Genomic DNA, 19,770 nt, shown 5'->3' with positions numbered 1-19,770 from the left:
CCCTTGTTTGCGATTTCCATTCACCGGGATTTTCATTAACAGAACCGATGCTAGAATAATGGAAAGATATTGTGCAAACAACCAGCATCAGTGGATTAACAACAATGCTTAAAAACAAATCGCAATAGTACAGTAAAAGTCATCGCAGGGCGGGGATGATTGATCTCGGCTCGGGAATATCCCGGATAAAACTTCTTTATTTTTCATTATTCTTTTGTGGGAGTTTTATCAACTTATTTCTGGCATTTTTCTGATTAAAATAATACCAAACATGATACAATTTCAACTTTATTTAGTGGTTTAGTCGACGGTGAAAGTTTCGAGCGCGAGAAAGGATAGCGTATGGGAAAGAAAGAGACGCGGACAGTCGTCTTCTCAGTTCAAAGGCCCGCGTGTTCCCTGTCCTTCCCTGCGCCCGAAAGTTTCATCGTCGATTAAACCACTAAACACAGTTGAAATTATGTCGTGTTTAGTCTTATTTTAATCAGAAAAATGCCAGAAATAAGTTAGTGAAAGTCCCATAAAGAAATAATGAAAAATAAAGAAGTTTTTGTACATGCATCCACCACGAGAGCCGTATTTCTTGCTGTCCTTCTCTACGTTCGGCTCTCGTTTGAACTCTCGGCGCGGTAGACGCAGTCATAAAGAAATACTGTCTGTATGCGATAGTTGTCCGTGCAGAGCACAGGCTGTTTGACAAGAATCGCGACTTTACTGTACCTCGAATTCGGATTCGAAAACGAAAATGGTTTCCAATACCTCGAAGATCCGCGGACGCGATAGTTATCGTTATGCCCGCAAGGAAAGCCCTTAGGTCTACTATGAAAAAGGAAAATTGGCCGGTATCGAGTTGTATCCCCGCAACAGCCATCAGCGTCATATTCCCGAAGAATTAAAGAGAGCGAAGCGAAAATTGAAGGCACGACGATAATAATTCGAGCATCTTTGTTCCTCGAGGGCGTCCATTTATTGCTCGGTCAATTTATTTTCTAATTAAACTTTCCGGGGGAGAAGCTTTCTAAATATTCCCGGCGATGGAATTATATATAGATGGAGTTGACGGCACTTCTGGCACCACCGGTCTATTATTTCAGAGGACCAGGGAAACGAAGTTGGCCGATAGTTCGAGCGAAATAAAATTTATTTCTCGAAAGATGTGCCGCCGATATCGCTCGGGTTAGTGATGTCGCAAACACGGTGAACAGCGACACGCTCCGAACTCCAACTATCCGTGATTTACCCCGGCAATAGTTAGCAACTACTAAAAATTTCAAAATCTGTCTCTCTCTCTCTCACACACCCATTCCCTCACACTTACTCTCTCTCTCTCTCTCTCTTTCTCACGGAAACTTTATCGGCGATAAATCAAACTTCCCCCATGAAGAATTCCGCGAAGTCGGCGAATGAAGACTGAAACTGATACGACGTATGATATATTGTCGAGATGTCGTCGTTGATCGCAGCGCAAGACTCGCAGCTGATGATGTTAGAGTTAGCCGTGGAAAATGTGAGTACCCGTGGACACATTATTATTCCCTTCGTTGCCGAGCTGGATAATTACCTTCGCCCCTTCCTCGCTCTCCTGCTTCGTACATTTCGACGCGAAAGTATTGTACAGCATGCTTCATCGTTCGTGGCGCGATCGAGGAAAAATTTAATGCTGGGTCAAACTTCGTAGTCGATTTTCTCGAAATCAAAGCATTCTATTTATAAAAAAATTAAACCGACTTCGAAAAAACGCACTAAAAAGTATGAAGTAAGTTCCAGTTAATTTATGTGAATACGCGCGAACTTAAATACAATACAATCTGTTCGGAGGCGGTGCAAAAATTAAAAATTTTCCAAATGACAGGATCCTCCTTTTTCGGAGTCGGTTAAAAAATATTGTTCCCTCTTTTCGGACTCGATTTTTTCGGCGGAATCGGCCAATGCCAAATTGCCCCACCAATTAGGAATCGTTGCAATAGCAGGGCTAGTTCGCAAAGAGGTGCACAGACGAATAATCGGGCATTTCGAGGAGCGCGCATGTTAATTGATTAAATCCGCTTGTAAAGTTAATGCGGAACGATAAATCCTCCGATACCGGACGGAAGTTTTCGGTCGTAAAAGCTGCGATGAACGTGGAACGACATCGGTAATAAAGGGAAAAGCATGAAGCACGGCGTTGCCCGTTGCAAAGTGCACTTTAGACAAGAGTCCGGCGTTAAAACTTGCCACTCTTTTTTTTTTCGAGCATTGTCTCCGACGTTGCGCTTAAAAAGAGATGTCCATTTTGAAGAGGCCAGCTCGGAACGCGACGTCGTTTTATATTATAAAGTGATATACGCCGCTTTACGAGCAAACCGGCACGAAACTTTTATGATATACGACCTGTCCATCAAACTGCGGGGAATATCGTTATTTCTCTTTATCGGATTCCGGACCGGAAGCGAACGAAGTTCCGTCGAGGGGGTGGATCACCTTGACTACCTAAAAATGCACTGTCTTCGGGAATTTTTTCTAGTATAATCAATACGTGAAAAATGCCGACTTTCTACAGTGATGTTACCGTAAATCTGAACTTCATCCTCCATTTTTTTCAGAACAAATTGTTAAAAAACGGTTGAGTTATTCGCTGTTTCCGAAACGGTGCTGAAATGAACAATTCTTTTTATTCTCAAACTAGAAGGCATGGTCTGCAACGTAGCTCAGCATTTTATTGAAATCTCAATTATTTTTTGAGTTATAGATGATTGAAGCTGATTTTTCGATTCGAACTGCCACAGGGTTTAGAAATGAATAGACTGCTGATCTTTATGCATTTATAGAAAAATTGAATAGATGAAATTGAAAATTGTTGGGAAAGAAAAATATTGAAGATGTCAATATATGATATCTCCTCTATTAAAGTCATTAAGGGAAGAAATAGCATCCAATTTGGTTTCCCTTTCTTGCAATCGATGCAGGCATTTTCTATTTTGCATAAAGATCCGCAGTCTAGAAATGAACATCTACTTTGAGAATAAATTTTGCAATTTTCAGCAATGGTGACCAGCATTGTAATAGACGCATAGAATCAGAAGTCTGCCAATGACAATTTGTTTCAGTTGTACATGCCATGGACGAGTTTATTCGACAAGGCGCTGTTGAAGAAGACAATCATAATGTTCCGCATGCTGGACGACGAGTGGGTCAGCCTGGCACCTCATCGAAGCGACTACAGATCCTATCGGGGTTCTAATTACGAGAACGAGCGATTTTACGGGGGTAAATCGGTGGTGTTCGCGATACCGGAAACGAGCCTGGAGAAGCCCGTAGAAGGGGTGGACGTGCAGATTTACGTGTACAAACAGGTGTCCAAGTTTTTCGAGCTGGAACGCCAGCAGAATTTCGGTTTCACCCTCGTCAGCGTGGACGGGCTGCTTAATGGCATTATCAAGGACCTGCGCGAGAGAAAAGAGCTTGAAGGCTACTTTTCCAGCGACCTGAACCGGGAGCCAGTATCAAGGTGAATGTATTTAAATACGCGAGCCTGGCGTTTATGCAAATGCGTTGGCGAAACGGATTACTCCGACGGCGAATGTTACCCCCGGCTCCCTTCCAACCGTGTCGGTTAATGTAATTTAAAAAACCGCTGTACCGTGCTGCCCTCCGCATTAGTCGGAAACCCGAAACCCGGTTCTGTTCATTTGTATCGGAGATCCGTCCGTTGTCTGACCCGTATCCCACGAAAATTTCTCTGACCCCACCTCCCCCCCAACGGGCCGAACAGGGAGCGAAAAAAAAGAGGAAAAATTGTGTTGCTCTGTTTCACCCCGTTTCCCTCTGTCCCGGGCCATTCGAATTGGTGAGCTAACGGATAGATTTAAAAAACAAAGTGTTTGCACGTCCCACTTTCTGTTAGATTCGCGCAAACACCCGTCCCCAACCGGCAACCTTTTTGCAAGTAAAATCTCGTTGCACTTTCGATAATGGGGAGGTACACGAATTTCCCCTCGATCGCGATATTTGATATAGGCCCGTGTCACTACTCCGTGACGAAAAGATAGCGCACCGTCTATTTTTCCTCGTTTGGTACATTGAACTGAAGAAAATGAATATTTTAACATTTCTTAACATATTCCAACATGTTCATTTGTTAACATATTTAAACATATTTAACGCATTGATTTTTATCGATTAATTCTGTTATATTTCAAGTGTTTCGTTAAGTGTGCTATCATTTTGTACCTTTATATTTTGTTAATAATTCTACTTTAAGTTCATTTCATTCATATATGTTAAGAAAGGCACACTAAAAATATGTGTATAAAAATTACAATAATTTGAAAGTGTGCTATCTTTTCGTCCCGGAGTAATTCGAATACGTTGTTGAAGAAGTTAAATTTCCATTCATGCTGCATTTTTCTATCAGGATTTAATTTATACGAATACAAGTTTTCGCGTAAAAACAATGTAAATGCACGCGCATTGTTTCGCGCTCGAAGTTAGCACAATCTTGACAACGTTGTTCTTTTGGAACGGTTCGTTTTCTTTTTCTAGCGTTCTCTCCTAATTGTAATCGGAACGGAGATGCGCTGCTTCCCAGTTTTCCAGAGTATAAGGTTCAACGTTCCAAGATAGCATTTCACAGTCTAGGGGTTCGGATTTCCACGCAGGGAACCAAAAAGTGTAAAGAAGGAGGTGGAGATGGAGAAGGAGCAAAACGAAACGATGCCGAAAGAGTCTAACGTGTCTACCAGAATAATCTCTCTTTACAGAGTTTGCTCATTTTGCTCGCTACTTAACGGAGTGTTTCCGTCTGGAACTTCAAAAACATGCCTGTACAAGGATTTATTGCGGTTCTTTCGGAACCTTGCTTTTTGAACTGTCGTACGCGATGTCTCGAGTTGCACTTCGTTGATTGACTTCAGATTTCGAGAAAAAGTAGGGACTTCGTTCCAAAAAAATGCAGCTCGTACAATTTCCAATATGTTGGCTCGAAACAAATAGACCGCATGCCCCAAGTGATGGTGAATAGGCGTGTAAAAGATCGATACCGAACGATCACTTGATTCCTTTAAAAAAAATCTTAAATAGGTTCTAAGAATGAACCAGCTCACAGCCTTAAATCTTGTCTTTGGTGTTCGTTGAAGAAGCGGCTCCTTTATGCGATTACTAACTGCCACCTTGTTAATTGCTTCCAGCATGTGAAACTTCGGCCAACAAGTTCGTTGCCGGTGTGCCGGGGTAACATAATTTAGGGGATAACGTTTTATCTTTCCCGGCCAAAGAATGGCGGAGACGCGCGTTGATACGGGTCCGCGAGAAGGCGCGCTCGTAAATCCGCTTTTCCGCGAGAACGAATTAAAGCGACCGCCTCGGGCGACGGCCACAGCGGATGCACGTTCACTGACGAACTGCCGTTCTGACAACCACCAACAGAACAACCAAATAAATGAATTCTTAAGCTAGTAGTTACTGACTGCATCCGCTTCTTTCCTTGCCAGTCACGCGAATTGAAACACTTTGATCTTGCGGAAACACGCCGAGGAGAATTGCGTAACCGTCTTCGGCCTGGAACTAGCTTTCTTTGTAGCTAATTTCATGCAAAGTTAAAAGAATATGTATTGGCTACTATCCAGAGTTGGCCAGAAATTTTATTTAAATAACAATTTCGAATGAAGTGGGTTTTTACCAAGTGAGTTTTAAGCCCACTTTATTCGAACAAAGTGACGCCTCATATTTGAACACACTGGTAAAGGTGCACATATAGCATCAGCATCACGCAAGCACTAATTAGCACCAGAATGTATTTAAGGATGTTCTGGAGGTACAATGGGAGACAAAAGTACAAGAAACTCGAAATCCATCAATATATTGGCAATGAAAGCCATTCACATTTATTTTGCATTAAAAAAGTAGATTAATTTTAAAAACTTTCGTTTAATTAGTGAATTTCATGTCATATGTATTTTTTAATCGAATTGTCTTCATATTATAAAAAATTGTAAGTGACTTTTGCGAATAATTGTACCTAAACACGACAAATAACAATGACAACACGATAAATTTCACGTTTTGTAACAGTTTATATAATTTTTTGCTCTGTAACTGTTTAGTGAATCCTAATAAATTTTGAACATAATTAATTACATAATTTTTACTGTATATATAAAAATAAACTGGAGTTTCTCGTTGTGTTTTTTCAAGGTTTAAATTGGGTTTCAAGTGGAATTTGTGAATTCTCCACATGTTAAAATGTGCAAACTTTAAGTTTAGTAAGAATTATATCTTGTCAAATTTTCAAAAATTTTGTTGCGTTTTTATATACCTCCAGAACATCCTCAAATAAAATTTTTGCCCAACTCTGATACTATCTCACTAGTATACACACATATTAGTCTAGCGAAAGGACTGTGTACATTTTGTATCGTAATAAAGGAACAGGCTGTTTAATCAATCTTTTTATATACTTATTGTACACTTACTGCCACGTAAAATCGATATATACAGCTCTTTTGAAAACAATTGTTTGATCACGTTACACGCGAGTCTACTGTACATATTTGTATACTATAAACGGCGCTTGGCGGAAATTGCTTTGGTAAAATGGCTGCCACGTGCTCCCGGTTAACATTAAACCTACCGAGCACTAAAAGCGACTGAAATATCAACTTTACAAAAATTACAAGGCTCTATTTATTTAGATTCCGTGCAATTTTTATTGCAATATCTGCCCGAGTAAACAATCTATGGAATCAATCTTCACGTAAACAACTTCATAGTTTCAATAATTGTGAAATGAAATAATTATTTAAATAAAAATACATATTTTAATAATACCACGTTTTTAAAACGGACTAAAAAGTATAAAATAATTTTTCCGAGCCCCATACAGATAGTCCTGAAAATTTGTGATTGTGAATTTTGAATAGCTATGAAAACACTTGTAAGATTTAAAATGAAAAACGTGGGGCGCAAGATAATGCATAGTAAGGAGTGTAGAAAGTATAGCTGTCGTTGTTAATATTAATTGTAATAAAATTGTTAGCGATTTAGGTGAACTATTCATGCATCAATTATCTATTGCATGCGCCGCACGTTTTTCGTTTTACATAAAACAAACCGCGCTGGGAGATGTAACGGTTAAATTTTTAATAGTTTATATCTCCTAAACGCATAGGCTTTTTAAAAATTTGTTTTTTAAATATTGCATTGTCATCCAGTTCTGAGCTATTTATGTTTAAAATTTCAAATCTCTAGCTCATCGCGAATTTAGTTTAAAATCAATCGCAAAATTTGTACCGAACAGACAGACGGACAAGAAAGCAAGCTAATAAAAACGTAGTAAAATATGAAACCGGCGTTTGACCGGCGACAGTGGCAGGTTTAGTGTTGAAGTTATCCAGCTGAATTTTTCAGGGAATTGCAGGAGAACGCGTTGCTTTCTCCGAACAAAAATAATTTCACACACAAACATGACGGTAGAACACTCCTCAAACTTTCAACAAAAAGTAACCCTTAACCGTTTTGCAGGTCGACGCGTGGCAAGTTCTTGTTGCTCGACGAGGACCATAATGAAACGACATCGAACATCGAGGTGTACGTTCGCGTCAGTTGTCTGGGCAGGTGCATCACGACGGAGACGTACGCTCCGAGAAGCATACGAAAGGCGTTCTACGCCCGAGAGGAATCCGACGACTATTACGAGTACCAATTCCGCGAGCTATCAACCGAGGACGTCGAGGCCTTTCATTGGGGCAGCGCTACAATTCTGCCGCCTCTGCATCCTGATCATCTGATATGCAACTGTCGCATCGAGGAGAAAGAAGAAGGGACGCAGACGTTGAAGAAGAAGAGGAAAGTGAAACGCGACGAGTATGCTGCTCGGCTGGCGCAGGTGCAGAGGCTGCTGGCATTGATGAAAGAAATGAGGAAGAACAGACCGGAAATTCCTGGTCACGGAGATGGACCCAAGAGCGTTTGCGCGACCATAACAGATGTATGCGGTCCATGTGTCCCTGCACCGTGTTTCGTCAACTTGTCCTCTGCTTGCCCGACCTCATGCGAACCAACCACTGTTTGCTGCGTCCCGCCGCCGTGTTGATGTTGCGGTCCCGCAGGACGAGAGAAAGTTTATGTGAAGATGTTTTGATACCAGGTAAATGAACATCGGTGCTTATGAAGTCTATCGAGACACTTTAGAAAGCGGTTTCTAGAAAGTGCTATATATGGTCGATGGCAAAAATTCAACGTGGAAAGTAGCTCGACAGGAATCCTCGCGATCAGATTTGTTTTCTGTTTTTGGGATTTTCCCGCGGTAAGAATGTCATGGTTAGCGATATGTTATATTGTACGTGATAAGGAGAACGTACGTTCGGTTGTATACTACGGTACCACCGTCCAGTTAACCGCTTACAATTAGATTAGGATAACGTTTCTCGTGCGTGAACCACTTTGGACTAACATTGGAATTGCACGTCTCTCGTTCATGGTCCGACGATTCTACTTTGATAAGGGTTTCGCGTATTGCTTACAGCTATTATTAGCTGTCAGTGATGTTTCGGATTAGTTGCAACTTTGCCGACAACTTGTCAGTTGAGAATTTCTCGAGAGATAGTTGTAATGTCGATGGAACTTTTATACACATCATGGTCAGTAATAGACAGCGGATATTTATGCATTTGTGGCGAAAATTATTAAGCGTAATTTAAAACAATAAACATATTATTAAAATGTCACATTATCTTCAACCTATTGAACATATTAAGAAAGGAAATTACTCTCTATTTCACTCTAATTTGTTGTAATCCACATGAAAATCTTTTATTTTGCATAAAGATCCGCAAGCTGCGGGTGTTTATGAAATTCTGCAATTTTTCTAGATGAATTTTAAGGAAGTGGAATCGTAGATCTGTAATAATTAACCCTCATCCGTCCCTCATTTCACGAACTGTATCTGTCCCTCGGTATCAAATTGACAGAACGATAAGAAATCGATAAAATAACAAGGTAAACAGTTATTTCTCGATGTTTTTTTATTCAAATTGATAAGTTAACATTTAGTTTCGGCCAAAAACTTACCTACAAATAACAGAACAATATAATTAATTTCATGAGGGTTGAAATCGTACTAAAATCTGTCAAATGTTATATCCTAGCATTTTTAATAAATTTTCAGAACTCGTAGATGCATAAAGATCCGCGACCTAGTCATTAAAAAGTCTACTTCTCGATAGATAAACTTATTAAAATAGAGAAACCGTGGGAGCCTGAAACAATTTACGTCTTATGCGACTCCGAGGACGTAGCAGTCAATTTGGCGAGACGTAACGTTTGATCTTAATTTAGCCGGGACGGAAAACGCTGACAACGTTTAGCAGGCGAATCCCGGGACCCCGTTCTCGTGGAAACGTTCACATAAAAATCGCAATCTGCATGAACATTTGCGAACTCTTGAGCGAACGTCGTGTCTGCCCTGAGGGTTGCGCTTTTCCATCAAGTGGTCAGTTCGCCATTTACACTCGGTCTTCCAGCGATCGGGGCGAATCTCTGTCGGGAAACCAGCCGTCCGCTGCCAGTATACGTAGCCACCAGCTCCGTGTAAGACTGAAATTTGCATGCAAAGGGAAATCGCGAAGACGTAACCGGGGAATCCTCGATGGAGGCGTTTCCTGGCGGAGTCGGCGCGGGACCGAAAGGGAGCTCTATCATTGTTCCCGTCTCGGATCATTCGGAGGTAATCAGGGGAGCCGTGTCCCGTCTTGTTTTATGATCCATTCGACCGCCGCGATTGCCCGAGTTCCCAAATTGCTGGATGAATTTTTATCTTTTTCGAAGGACTCGGGAAAGGAGCAAATCTACGAAAGAATGTTTCGTTTGAAACATTCATCACGAGCCTAACACTACAGCTACGAGCAAAACTGATCACACACACACTTTAAATAAGCATAACTTTTTTATGAATGGACCAAACGACTTCAATTTCTCTGTAAGACTAGAATTATATACGCTCCGAAAATTTTATTGAAATTGGTTAATCGGTTTGCGAGTTATAAACGATCAAAAGTGGTAAAAATGGCAATTTTTCAATATTTTTGGAATTTTACCACATTTGGTCGTTTATAACTCGTGAACCAATTAACCAATTTTAATGATATTTTCGGAGCGTATATGTATATGTAGTTAATACAAGTTGACCAATGAAGTTGACTAATGAAGTCGTAAAATTCAATTTTTACTATTGTTTTTCACAATTCCACCAAATGCATTTTTTCAACATATCTTTTAGACGTAATTCACTAAACTAATTCATCCAGCCTTACAGAGAAATTAATGTCGTTTGATGCATTAATAACAAAGTTATTCTGATTTAAATTGTAGCGTGAGGGTTGACGCCATCAATAGAGATGAAAAAAGACATTGAAATGCATCTGTACACCAAATGAACCGACTCTGAAAACACAGCAAATGCAATCTTACTGTTGTCTCCCATCGCGGTGCAGTTTCATCGTGAAAATATTTTGTTTGTTTCATTTTTCGGATAATTTCGACGTCCGTTTCTCGCCTCCGGAATGTAAGGGTAACTTATTTCGTTCTCGGAGAACGTAGACGGTGGGGAAAGGAGCAAGCAGAGCGGTTCGCGAAAATTTCCTGGAATTTCCTTCTGTGTATCATCGACACGATAGTCTCGTTTGGGAGGTGGAGGCGACTCGCATGACGAGCCATCGTCGTCTTTCGAGGAGTTTCATCCCTCTCGGGCGGCCAGTTTTTTCCGACGCATCCCGCTCGATATTCACTTCGCGCCGGAGTATTCCGATATTCCATGCAATTGAAAGCCGGCGGAGTTTTGCATTTTGATTATAGACCTCTCGTGTCCCGATCGAATCGCTCTCTCTCTCTCCCTCTCTCTCTCTCTCTTTCTCTCGTATACGGTCCACGCTCTTGGCTTTCCATTTCCAGGCGGACCAGCTATTTTATCATAGACGGCATTAGGCGGAGATTTGGATCTAGCACCGGCCGAGGATCTTCGACGGAGGACCGACTTTGCCCGCAAATGGATCTGACACCAACCATCGTGAATACATTCCCCGGTTTCAAAATTGATCATGCCCGATACACTGGGAAAACGCTTTCGAAATTTTCCAGTTACGATCCTGCGGTAAATTTGAGTTATGTGAACCAGTCCAAGAAATAAATGCATACGTTCAACTTTTAGCTCGTGAATGTTTCTTCATTCATTCCTATCGTTAATTTCAAGTACCATTTATAACGAGAAATTAATATTTGCCTATTATTTTCTGCTGTGTTATGTTTTCTGAATGTACAGTTATTCTCGTGCCAGATGCATAATGAGTTAACAATGAATTTTACTTAGATTTCTACTTCGTGGTGTATTCTAAGGTTACCCGGGAATCGGATATTATGTGGTTATAGCCGCAAGTTTTTTTACCGAAGAAGATACCGACGATCCTCGTCGTATTTTCTAACCGAACATCATCGGTGCAACACACTTGTGCCCATAATTATGAAAGTGGTCCGATTCATATGTTTCTTGTTCCGAGATGTACAAAGGAAAAAGATATTAACACTAAATGAATTCCACATAATGTTGAAATTACATTGAATAAATTTAGTTTAAAATATGTGATGTGAAATAACTGTTAAACTCATTTTTTTAAATTTTGACTTAGACCACTTTCATAATTATGGGCATATTTCTGAACAACAAAAACGTCAATCCAGTCGTCGGAAAATTGCTTCGAGCTTAACTGTGCTTAGGGTAATTGCCCTAACGCCCCACGCTACAAATGGCTTAATAATTCACGATAGAATGGTTGCTCGTACATCTGACACCAGAAGTCATTCCTCCATTCCCAAATACTACGGTTAAACGATTCAAATGTCAATATTTTATTTTAAATTTCGGTACACTTTTAATTATTATTATTTCATATTCTGCAAAGTTTCAGCTTTCATTTTTCATTTCTATCGAATGTTCTTTGATTTTTACACAGAATTCGTCGGTTTTACCCACTGTGGGATAATTCCAATTGTAATTCGAATTGTATCGTGTTTAGTGTTATTTTAACAAGAAAAATACCACGAATAGGTTGGTGAAAGTTCCACAGGAAATAAGGAAAAGTAAGAATTAGTTGTTAAATCTATGTTCCTAATAATTATCCTTTGCAACGTGTTTCACAAGGGTGCCGTTTTTATTCGAGCATGTGTCGCAAGCACTCGCAACGGTCCGTGTTTAAAAAATTCCGGGAATTCTCGTAAATTCGTGAACAAAGAGACGGCTGCGTCTTTCACGACAAAGTCATAGTTGGGAGGAAACATTCCCTGTCACGTAGCTAGTAACGTATATTAGTACAGGATGTTCCAACAATGTCGATGCAAACGGATCGATAGAATTCTCGGCAAACGAAGAAACCTACAGTGGCTCCAAAAGTATTATCACACCGATTCACAAAAAATTGTTCCCTTTTATCCGCTACATTTATGTAAAAAATAATCGTACAGTGTTGCAACTGGATTCATTCTAAAGCTTGAAGCGTCTACTTCCGCTGTGTATCATTCATTTTTTTCCGAGATGCTTTTCCACGGCGTAGCGTGTGGGGAACAGAAGACATGTTTTTCTCGGAGATGATGTAAAATTGAAACGGCTCTAAAAACTTTCGAAAATGTTTCTCGTGACTGAATTTACCATAGATATGAAGATTGAACTTTCCCCTTTACGACAACCTCTTAAAACTTGATGCACGATTTTTTTTCGGCCCTGCTATTGTACTTTGAATGGAAGACGCACCGCCGAGTTTATGACAATACTATAAGATACAGCCTGAGGGCTTTACACAACCGACACTCACTCCCCATTTTTGTTCCATAAAACATCTAAAAAAATCGTACTTCAAGTTTCGAGGGCTCGTGCTGAAAGGGACGCTTCAATCTTCAAATCTGTGGTGAAATTGTTAGAACACGCCTCAATGCAACCGCGTCGGAGTCAATGGATCGGAGCTACTGATTTTTGGCTATCACTCGATTGTTCAACTCGCATTAAAATAATTACTTGCATGTATTCTCATCTATAGCTATAGTTACATGATTATACTTCTTTCTAACACGATTAACTTCATCAATCGATTGGATCAATCGTCGATTTTTCGATGATTTCTTCTCTTAATCAACGATTGACGATTAACTTCGTCAATCGATTGAATCAATTGTCGATTTTTCAATGATTACTTTTTTAATCGTACACATTAATCAATATTTTGCTTGTCCTGTAAAATTTCAAATTTTGCAGTTGTGTCATAATACTTCCGGAGCAGCGATATGACTTTTACCATTAAGCGTTCTACTGCGAAAGTATTCAGACGTTGAATCTTGTAATTTTCAACGATTTTATAGATGTTTCGATTTTGCGAGAACGTCTTATTCTAGTCACACGAGGACTAATAGTAGATTGTGGAAGTAGAAGCTTCTCAAACATTACAACGAGTGTAGAGTTATTGTTTAAAATCGGAAATTCGGGTGGCAATGTAATATTGTAGTTTGAACCCGCTTGTCAGAGTATATTTTCTCTAAATCGTAAATGCCACGCTAATGGCTCCTGCGATTATATCGGTCGTAAATTTTTCCGTGCCTCTTCGATAGTTTTCTGTCAGCTATAAAAGTTAATTACTCATCCGGAAATTTAGAATTCATGAAATTAAAATTGCCCGAGGCTAGGCGCAGTTGCATTACAATTTCGTCGGCGGCAATTTGCCAAACGAGCGATCCTTGAACAATCCGCTGCAATTCATTGGCAGAAGCTTGCGCGAAAAGTGAAAGCGTACAGGCACACTTTCGTATTCGCATGACTTTGATAATGCAACTGTCGTAAATCATTGGCATGAAAGCGGCACGGGCCATTACGTCGTCGGATGGTTGCTGCGTTGCGTTAATGAGATTCCCGGTGGAACGCATCTCGTGTGTGATTTAAGGTAATATAGATATAGAATTCTGCGACTGATGGAGTTCTTTTCAAATGCTGTGCTATAATTTCTGCATCAAGGTGAAGGGTATCGTTGACTCGGTCGAGTGGAGATTCAATCATCGGAGATAATCAACATTTTCTCCTCGAGTCTTCCCTGACCGTTTTAATTCAACCCTGACCTTTGCTCTGGTGTGTATGTACGAGATCCATGCTGTGTGTTTCAGACATTTTGCGACAGAATTTCGTCAGAAATTCGTCTACCATGAAGTGCAATTTTTTACCTTTAATTTGAGCCCTCAAACATTAAAAAATTCCTACGGGATCTCATTCAAAGATTTACTCTAAGAAACCTCCCGAAGTCCAGTCACTTTTGATCGAGCCATTGGTGGGGTTATGGAGTTCCATTAATTTTTCAGCATGATCTTGCGATTCTTTCTAAATTTCGTGTCTCTATCATAAAGTGCATTTCTCCCCTGTTAATCTAAGCTCTAGTCCATCGAAAAATTCCTGCGGAAACACATTCCGAAGTCGATTTGAAAATTCTTCATAAAATCAAGTAGGTGGTCGTGTTTTCTCTATTTTTTCGACATGACTCGGCGATTCCTTTGAAAGCAAATATCCCTGCCTCGAATTGCAATCTTCCACTCTAGAATTTCGAACGTTCCACCATTTCATAAAAACGCCACATAAAAATCTGAAGAAATGCGTTCCCGTTATTTTTTGAAAGTGATTTGAAAAAAGTGCCCCGTAAACCCAGTGTTCGAAACGCATGCTTCGGAGAATGAAATAGAGGTTTCGCGGAAAAGCATCGCGCGTTTTCGGTTTCAGGACATTCGTCGAGAGTGTCGAGACGTGTCGGCATTGAGTATCCTCTCGAAAACCGGGATTTTCGAACACCGTCCCGATCGTTCGGTCGCGGTATCTACTTTTAAACCGCAATAAATTGAAAGCGGATGTATAAGCTGCGCCCGGCGGATTCGAAAATCCAGTGAAATCTACTTTCCGAGAGGATTCAAAAGCAACATATTACCACGGGAGAGTGGCGAAACGCTCGGAGGTGAATCAGGATGGCTCCCTTTCGAATTTTTGCAACATGCACGATGAATAAATCGTTCGCGCGTAAATTTGACTGTATTCCCCAAATTAATATGATACTTTCGACTGTGTCTTGCCAAAGACACGTGAATTTCCATGCAAATAAAAAATTTCTATCAGCTGTACAAATTTATTCGTTGCCCTCGCAGTCAATCGGTAGAAACTTTAATTTGGAACCGACCTTTTCATCCACCAAATAGAAAATCCAATAATTTACAGGATGGAGCACGGTTTTATGCATTTATGACAAAAATCTATCATTTCAAACAGCAAATACACAAGAAAATAGATTTCTATCCTACAAATCAATTTGTATACCTAACACTTCGATTACAAGAAACGAAAGTGGAATTTTCTTCTTTAATAATATTAATAAATTGGCAATGATTCATCAATATTCTTAAATTCTTATAACCTTGCCACTGTTCCAAATTGCAACAATGCCATATTTAAGTTTATGATGCTTCAATATTGCACGCCTCTGGCAGGAAGTATTTCATCACAACAGCGTCATTATATTATGATTATTCAAAAACTTCACGTGGAAGTGCATTTCCATTAACGACAAAGACACACATAATAACAAAGCTCGTTGTATCTGCTGAAAATATTCGTATAAAGATGAGCGTGCTTGCTTTTCCCAAAGGTAAAAGTAAAGTACACTACACGGAATACATCCTACAAATTTGAACAAGATTGAACGCGCAACAACAAAGATTTTTATAATTCAACTTTGAGGAATTAAATAAAAAAGAAAGCATTTTGATCTCTGGATTACGACGAGTTTTCCTGGATTACGTGTTGAAATAGAGATGCGTCGGATTTTCGCAATAAGCCAGTTGCTGCCGCCGCATTTCCTCGTTAGCACATTTTTTTTCTCGTCCGTTTGCAACAATTTTCCGTTACACCGGTCTTTAACAAGATAAATCCAAGCCACCAGCGTTGAACGGCTAGACTGTAAATTGGTCGCTAGCACACAGCCGGCGGGGATATCAAAAAATACGTTAAGCTCGCTTAACTTTGCATAACTTTGTGTTAACACGTGCTCGGCTCTACGAGTCATTTATCTGTCTGATTATTTCGGATGACGTTCTAACCAGCTCGTAACGCGATGTAAATTCGAAATTCTTGCTGTGCTTCTACCTCTTCCGTTTTACTTTTATTCGGTTGCTCGTTTGGATGCTGTTCGTGCACGCGTAATTGCGCAGGATGATACGTGGTGAAATTCAACAGACGGAAATAAGAAAACAAGCCCTTGTAAGCATACGATATCATCTTGTTTTCTGAGTTACAGGCTCTTGTACTCTCCGGTAATTCTTTTAACAAACTGAACTCCGTATTCTAAGAGACATTTGATATCCCTTCTTATTTTTGCGCGCTGAGTCCACCGTTAGAATTGTGTTTCTGCAAATAGAAGCTCTAAAACTGTTTAATGTTTCTTGTTGAAGTTGCATTCGAGTATGTTTCCCTACTTATAGGATGGCTACTGGCTTCGTGTACTATATTTTCAACCCTCCGGTGCACCAGTTGAGTCCGTGTAGAGAATTGTTATCCTTTCGATCTTGTTTGCTTCTCTCGGAATCCCTTAATAGGCTGAATAAAGTCCTTTTTTTACTTTGTATGACGAAACTTCAGCTTACCATCATATTGCTGCTATTGATCACCGTATTTACGAATATTTGTTCAATGGATGTAATCAGAGTTGGACAAAAATTTAATTGACAATTAATTAACAATTAATCTCCCAGTTTAGTCGTTAAAATTGCGTTTAACGATTAAATACTTATTAATCGTTAATTGGGAATAACGAATAAATTTCTACTTTAGTCGTTAATTGCGTTTAACGATTACAGTCCTTTCGATTGTAATCGTCAATCGGATAATTGATTAATGATTAACTGCTGAAATTTCGAAATGAAATTGACGATTAACTTCATCAATCGATTGAATCAGCCTCCGATTTTTCGATGATTTCATTTTTTAATCAACGATTGAAAATCGTCGATTTTTCAATGATTGCCTTTTTCAATCTCACACATTAATAATTCGATCTTGATTAAAATTTGAGTCGATTAATACCCAACTCTGAATACAATGTATGGTTTGATTAAATTCATAGACATAATCCTTGATCGTTAAAAATTTGTTTGACTCGATGGAAAGGTGACGCATAATTATTTCAAGTGAAAATCGTTCGCAATTTAACATCGTACTACCTACTTTCTTTTATGCAACGTATGCAAAAAAGTGAGACTTGTCTGATCGATTCTGAAACGTGTAGCACTCTCCTTTCTACTAGAAAATGAAACAACCAACACGCAGCTGTATTTGTTAATAAAAACGTGATCGAAAGATTCCCGAACTCAGTTTCCTAGTAAGAGTACCCTTCACCCGTGCACCGGAAGATTAAGCGGCAACCGGAAGTTGGTTCCGCCGTTTCGATCCGGCATATACACAAAGTACAGCAAAACTTGTAGAATTCAACCAACGGAACTATAGAACCATTGTGCACGTAGAATCCGGCTGAGAAAGATTTCAACTTTCCGGCTAGCGAAACGGAACGGAACGGAACCAGACGAAACGTCTATCCTGTGTTCACCCGGAATTTCGAGTGGTATCGGAACCAGTGAAATTTGCACGAGAGAAATTCATTAACCATTGCATGAGCTACACCTGGCGCGATCCGGCTTCCTAAATTCTAGTCTACACACCTACAATGCTCCGCACAACGATTCTTTTACGGTCACAAATTAATTATTAAACTTCGTGCCAGCTTAAAAATATATTTTCTTTGTAAAGTACGCACCCTGAAAGAAGACATGGTTAAGTATTTAAAAAGAATGAGACTTGCAAGAATTTTTACTGAAAAATTTAATGGATCTTACTCTGTAACTTGTAGTAAGTTTTTTGCTGTGAAATTTTAGAAAGTACCATTTTTTTAAAACTGTAATACCTTTAAGGGATTATGCTAAGTCGACTGTCTGAAAAGAACTTCGAACTTTCTTCTGTACAGAATTAAAGGATTTCTTTTTGAACTAAATATCTTATACATATGTATATAGGTACATATGTTGTGTAATTTGCGGGAACTTTTCGCTGCGTAATCTTAAAAAATGATGGAGTACCAGCCACTCTCTCGAAAGCTGTTATCCTAATTGCGTTGCGCGGTGAGCGCGATTTCTTCGAGCAGAATCATTCGAAATAAAAAATTAATGAACGTTCTGTAAATATGTGATTTTACCTATTGGATGGATGAACGGAGAATTTCTTTTTTTAATGACGACTCTTTCAATCCTACAAGAAAGGGTATATTTGAACGTTCTACAAGCAATTTTTTAAAAAATCATTTACTAGGACATATTAAGACAACGGATCTTTATGTAAAATAAAAATTTTCTACCTGAATTACAATAAACTGGAGTGAAATGGAAATTTATTGTCTGTCTTAATATGTTTAATAGATTAAAACTAACATATCAGTTTTTTTAAATGCTTCCAATATTTTTACTGTTTAAAATTACACCTACTCGTTTTTCTCGAATTTGCTGTTGCTTCGGCATTTTCAAAGCTTTCGTGGTAAAAAAATTACTATAAATAGTGCAATATTATACTTTCGAATAAGGTACTTGTCTAAAACCGAAGTCCATCAATGATTTCAAGAAAAAATTCTCGAAAGTCCCCTTCCTTTCAGACAGGCTTAAGTTCATAAAAGATTGTTATTTTATAAAAAAAAATATGATTATGAAATATTAAAGTGTACGAATAGAATTTTGTCAACAAAAGGTCGCTTTCTGGAGCACTCTAAGCCGACCGCGGCGGAAGTGAGATTTGCGTGGAAGTCGGAAAGCGGAATCGTTCGCTGCGAAGGATAACGCTCGCGCGGGACTAATACAGGTTCCGTCGTTCGTCTCCGGCATTGTGAACGTTTTTGACAAAATCTCGTTCCATCGTGGCCTCGGAAATAGCGACGTGGTTCCTAGGTTGCCGGGTCTCGTCGACGTTTAGATAAATAGGAGGAATCCGGAAGGAGGGTAGCACACGAGAGCAATAGTTCGGCTAGGATAACCGGGATGCGAAATGGCTTCGCTATAACAGGAAAAATTCGTGTGCTCCTTCTCTTGTGTATACCCCCGCACAAAAGTATGGTAGACACTTGCTCTTGTCATTTCATTAAATTTTCTTCCATTATTCAAAATATTTATCATGTTGTTCATCAATTTGTTTCTTTTGACACTAAACCTACCGAGCCTTAAAAGTAACTAGAACATATTCCCTTATAAAAATGACAAGATCGATTTTATTTACACTTTATGCGGCTCTGAATGCTTACTCTGCTAAGGATATCTACGGTGGCCTACAAAAGTATTAGATCTACGAAAGATATATTTTAAATTTTCATTAAGGGCCCAAATAAAAAAGTTTTAAAAAATGCCTCTTTTATTTTTGCATGTAACATTTTACATTATAATTTTTGGAAAATTTTTTCTTGCACATCATTTAGCAAACCAATGCTTCTAATTGACTATAAAAAATCAGGTCGTTTGCTACAATTATAAAAAAGTTATTCTGTTTTAAAGGACGTACGAACACTTTTGTGGGTATACAATCATTTCTTATGAAATCATTTTTATTATTTCAGTAATTGTAAAATAAAAAGATCTGGAACCGGTCATTTTGACCGGGGGTGGTAGCTTTAGTGTTAATCAATTACTAAACATTTCGATATGTATAAC

At 39.2% G+C, this 19,770-nt stretch overlaps 2 protein-coding genes across 4 annotated transcripts in view; one reads left to right on the top strand and one right to left on the bottom strand.

Moving 5' to 3' along the window:
* Positions 1–19,770, bottom strand: part of Fstl5 (follistatin-like 5) — a 122,177-nt gene that overhangs the window by 67,889 nt on the left and 34,518 nt on the right. The window lies entirely within an intron of this gene.
* On the top strand, positions 3,070–11,179 carry LOC143207711 (uncharacterized). Its single transcript, XM_076421464.1, has 4 exons — positions 3,070–3,487; positions 7,498–8,122; positions 9,498–9,700; positions 10,924–11,179. Exons 1-2 carry the CDS (start codon positions 3,093–3,095, stop codon positions 8,066–8,068), a joined length of 966 nt encoding a protein of 321 aa, XP_076277579.1. The 5' UTR covers positions 3,070–3,092; the 3' UTR covers positions 8,069–8,122; positions 9,498–9,700; positions 10,924–11,179.

Source organism: Lasioglossum baleicum, chromosome 4, assembly GCF_051020765.1.
Source record: "Lasioglossum baleicum chromosome 4, iyLasBale1, whole genome shotgun sequence".
NCBI classification, from domain to species: Eukaryota; Metazoa; Arthropoda; class Insecta; order Hymenoptera; family Halictidae; genus Lasioglossum; species Lasioglossum baleicum.
This window is presented reverse-complemented; position numbering and strand designations above follow the sequence as displayed.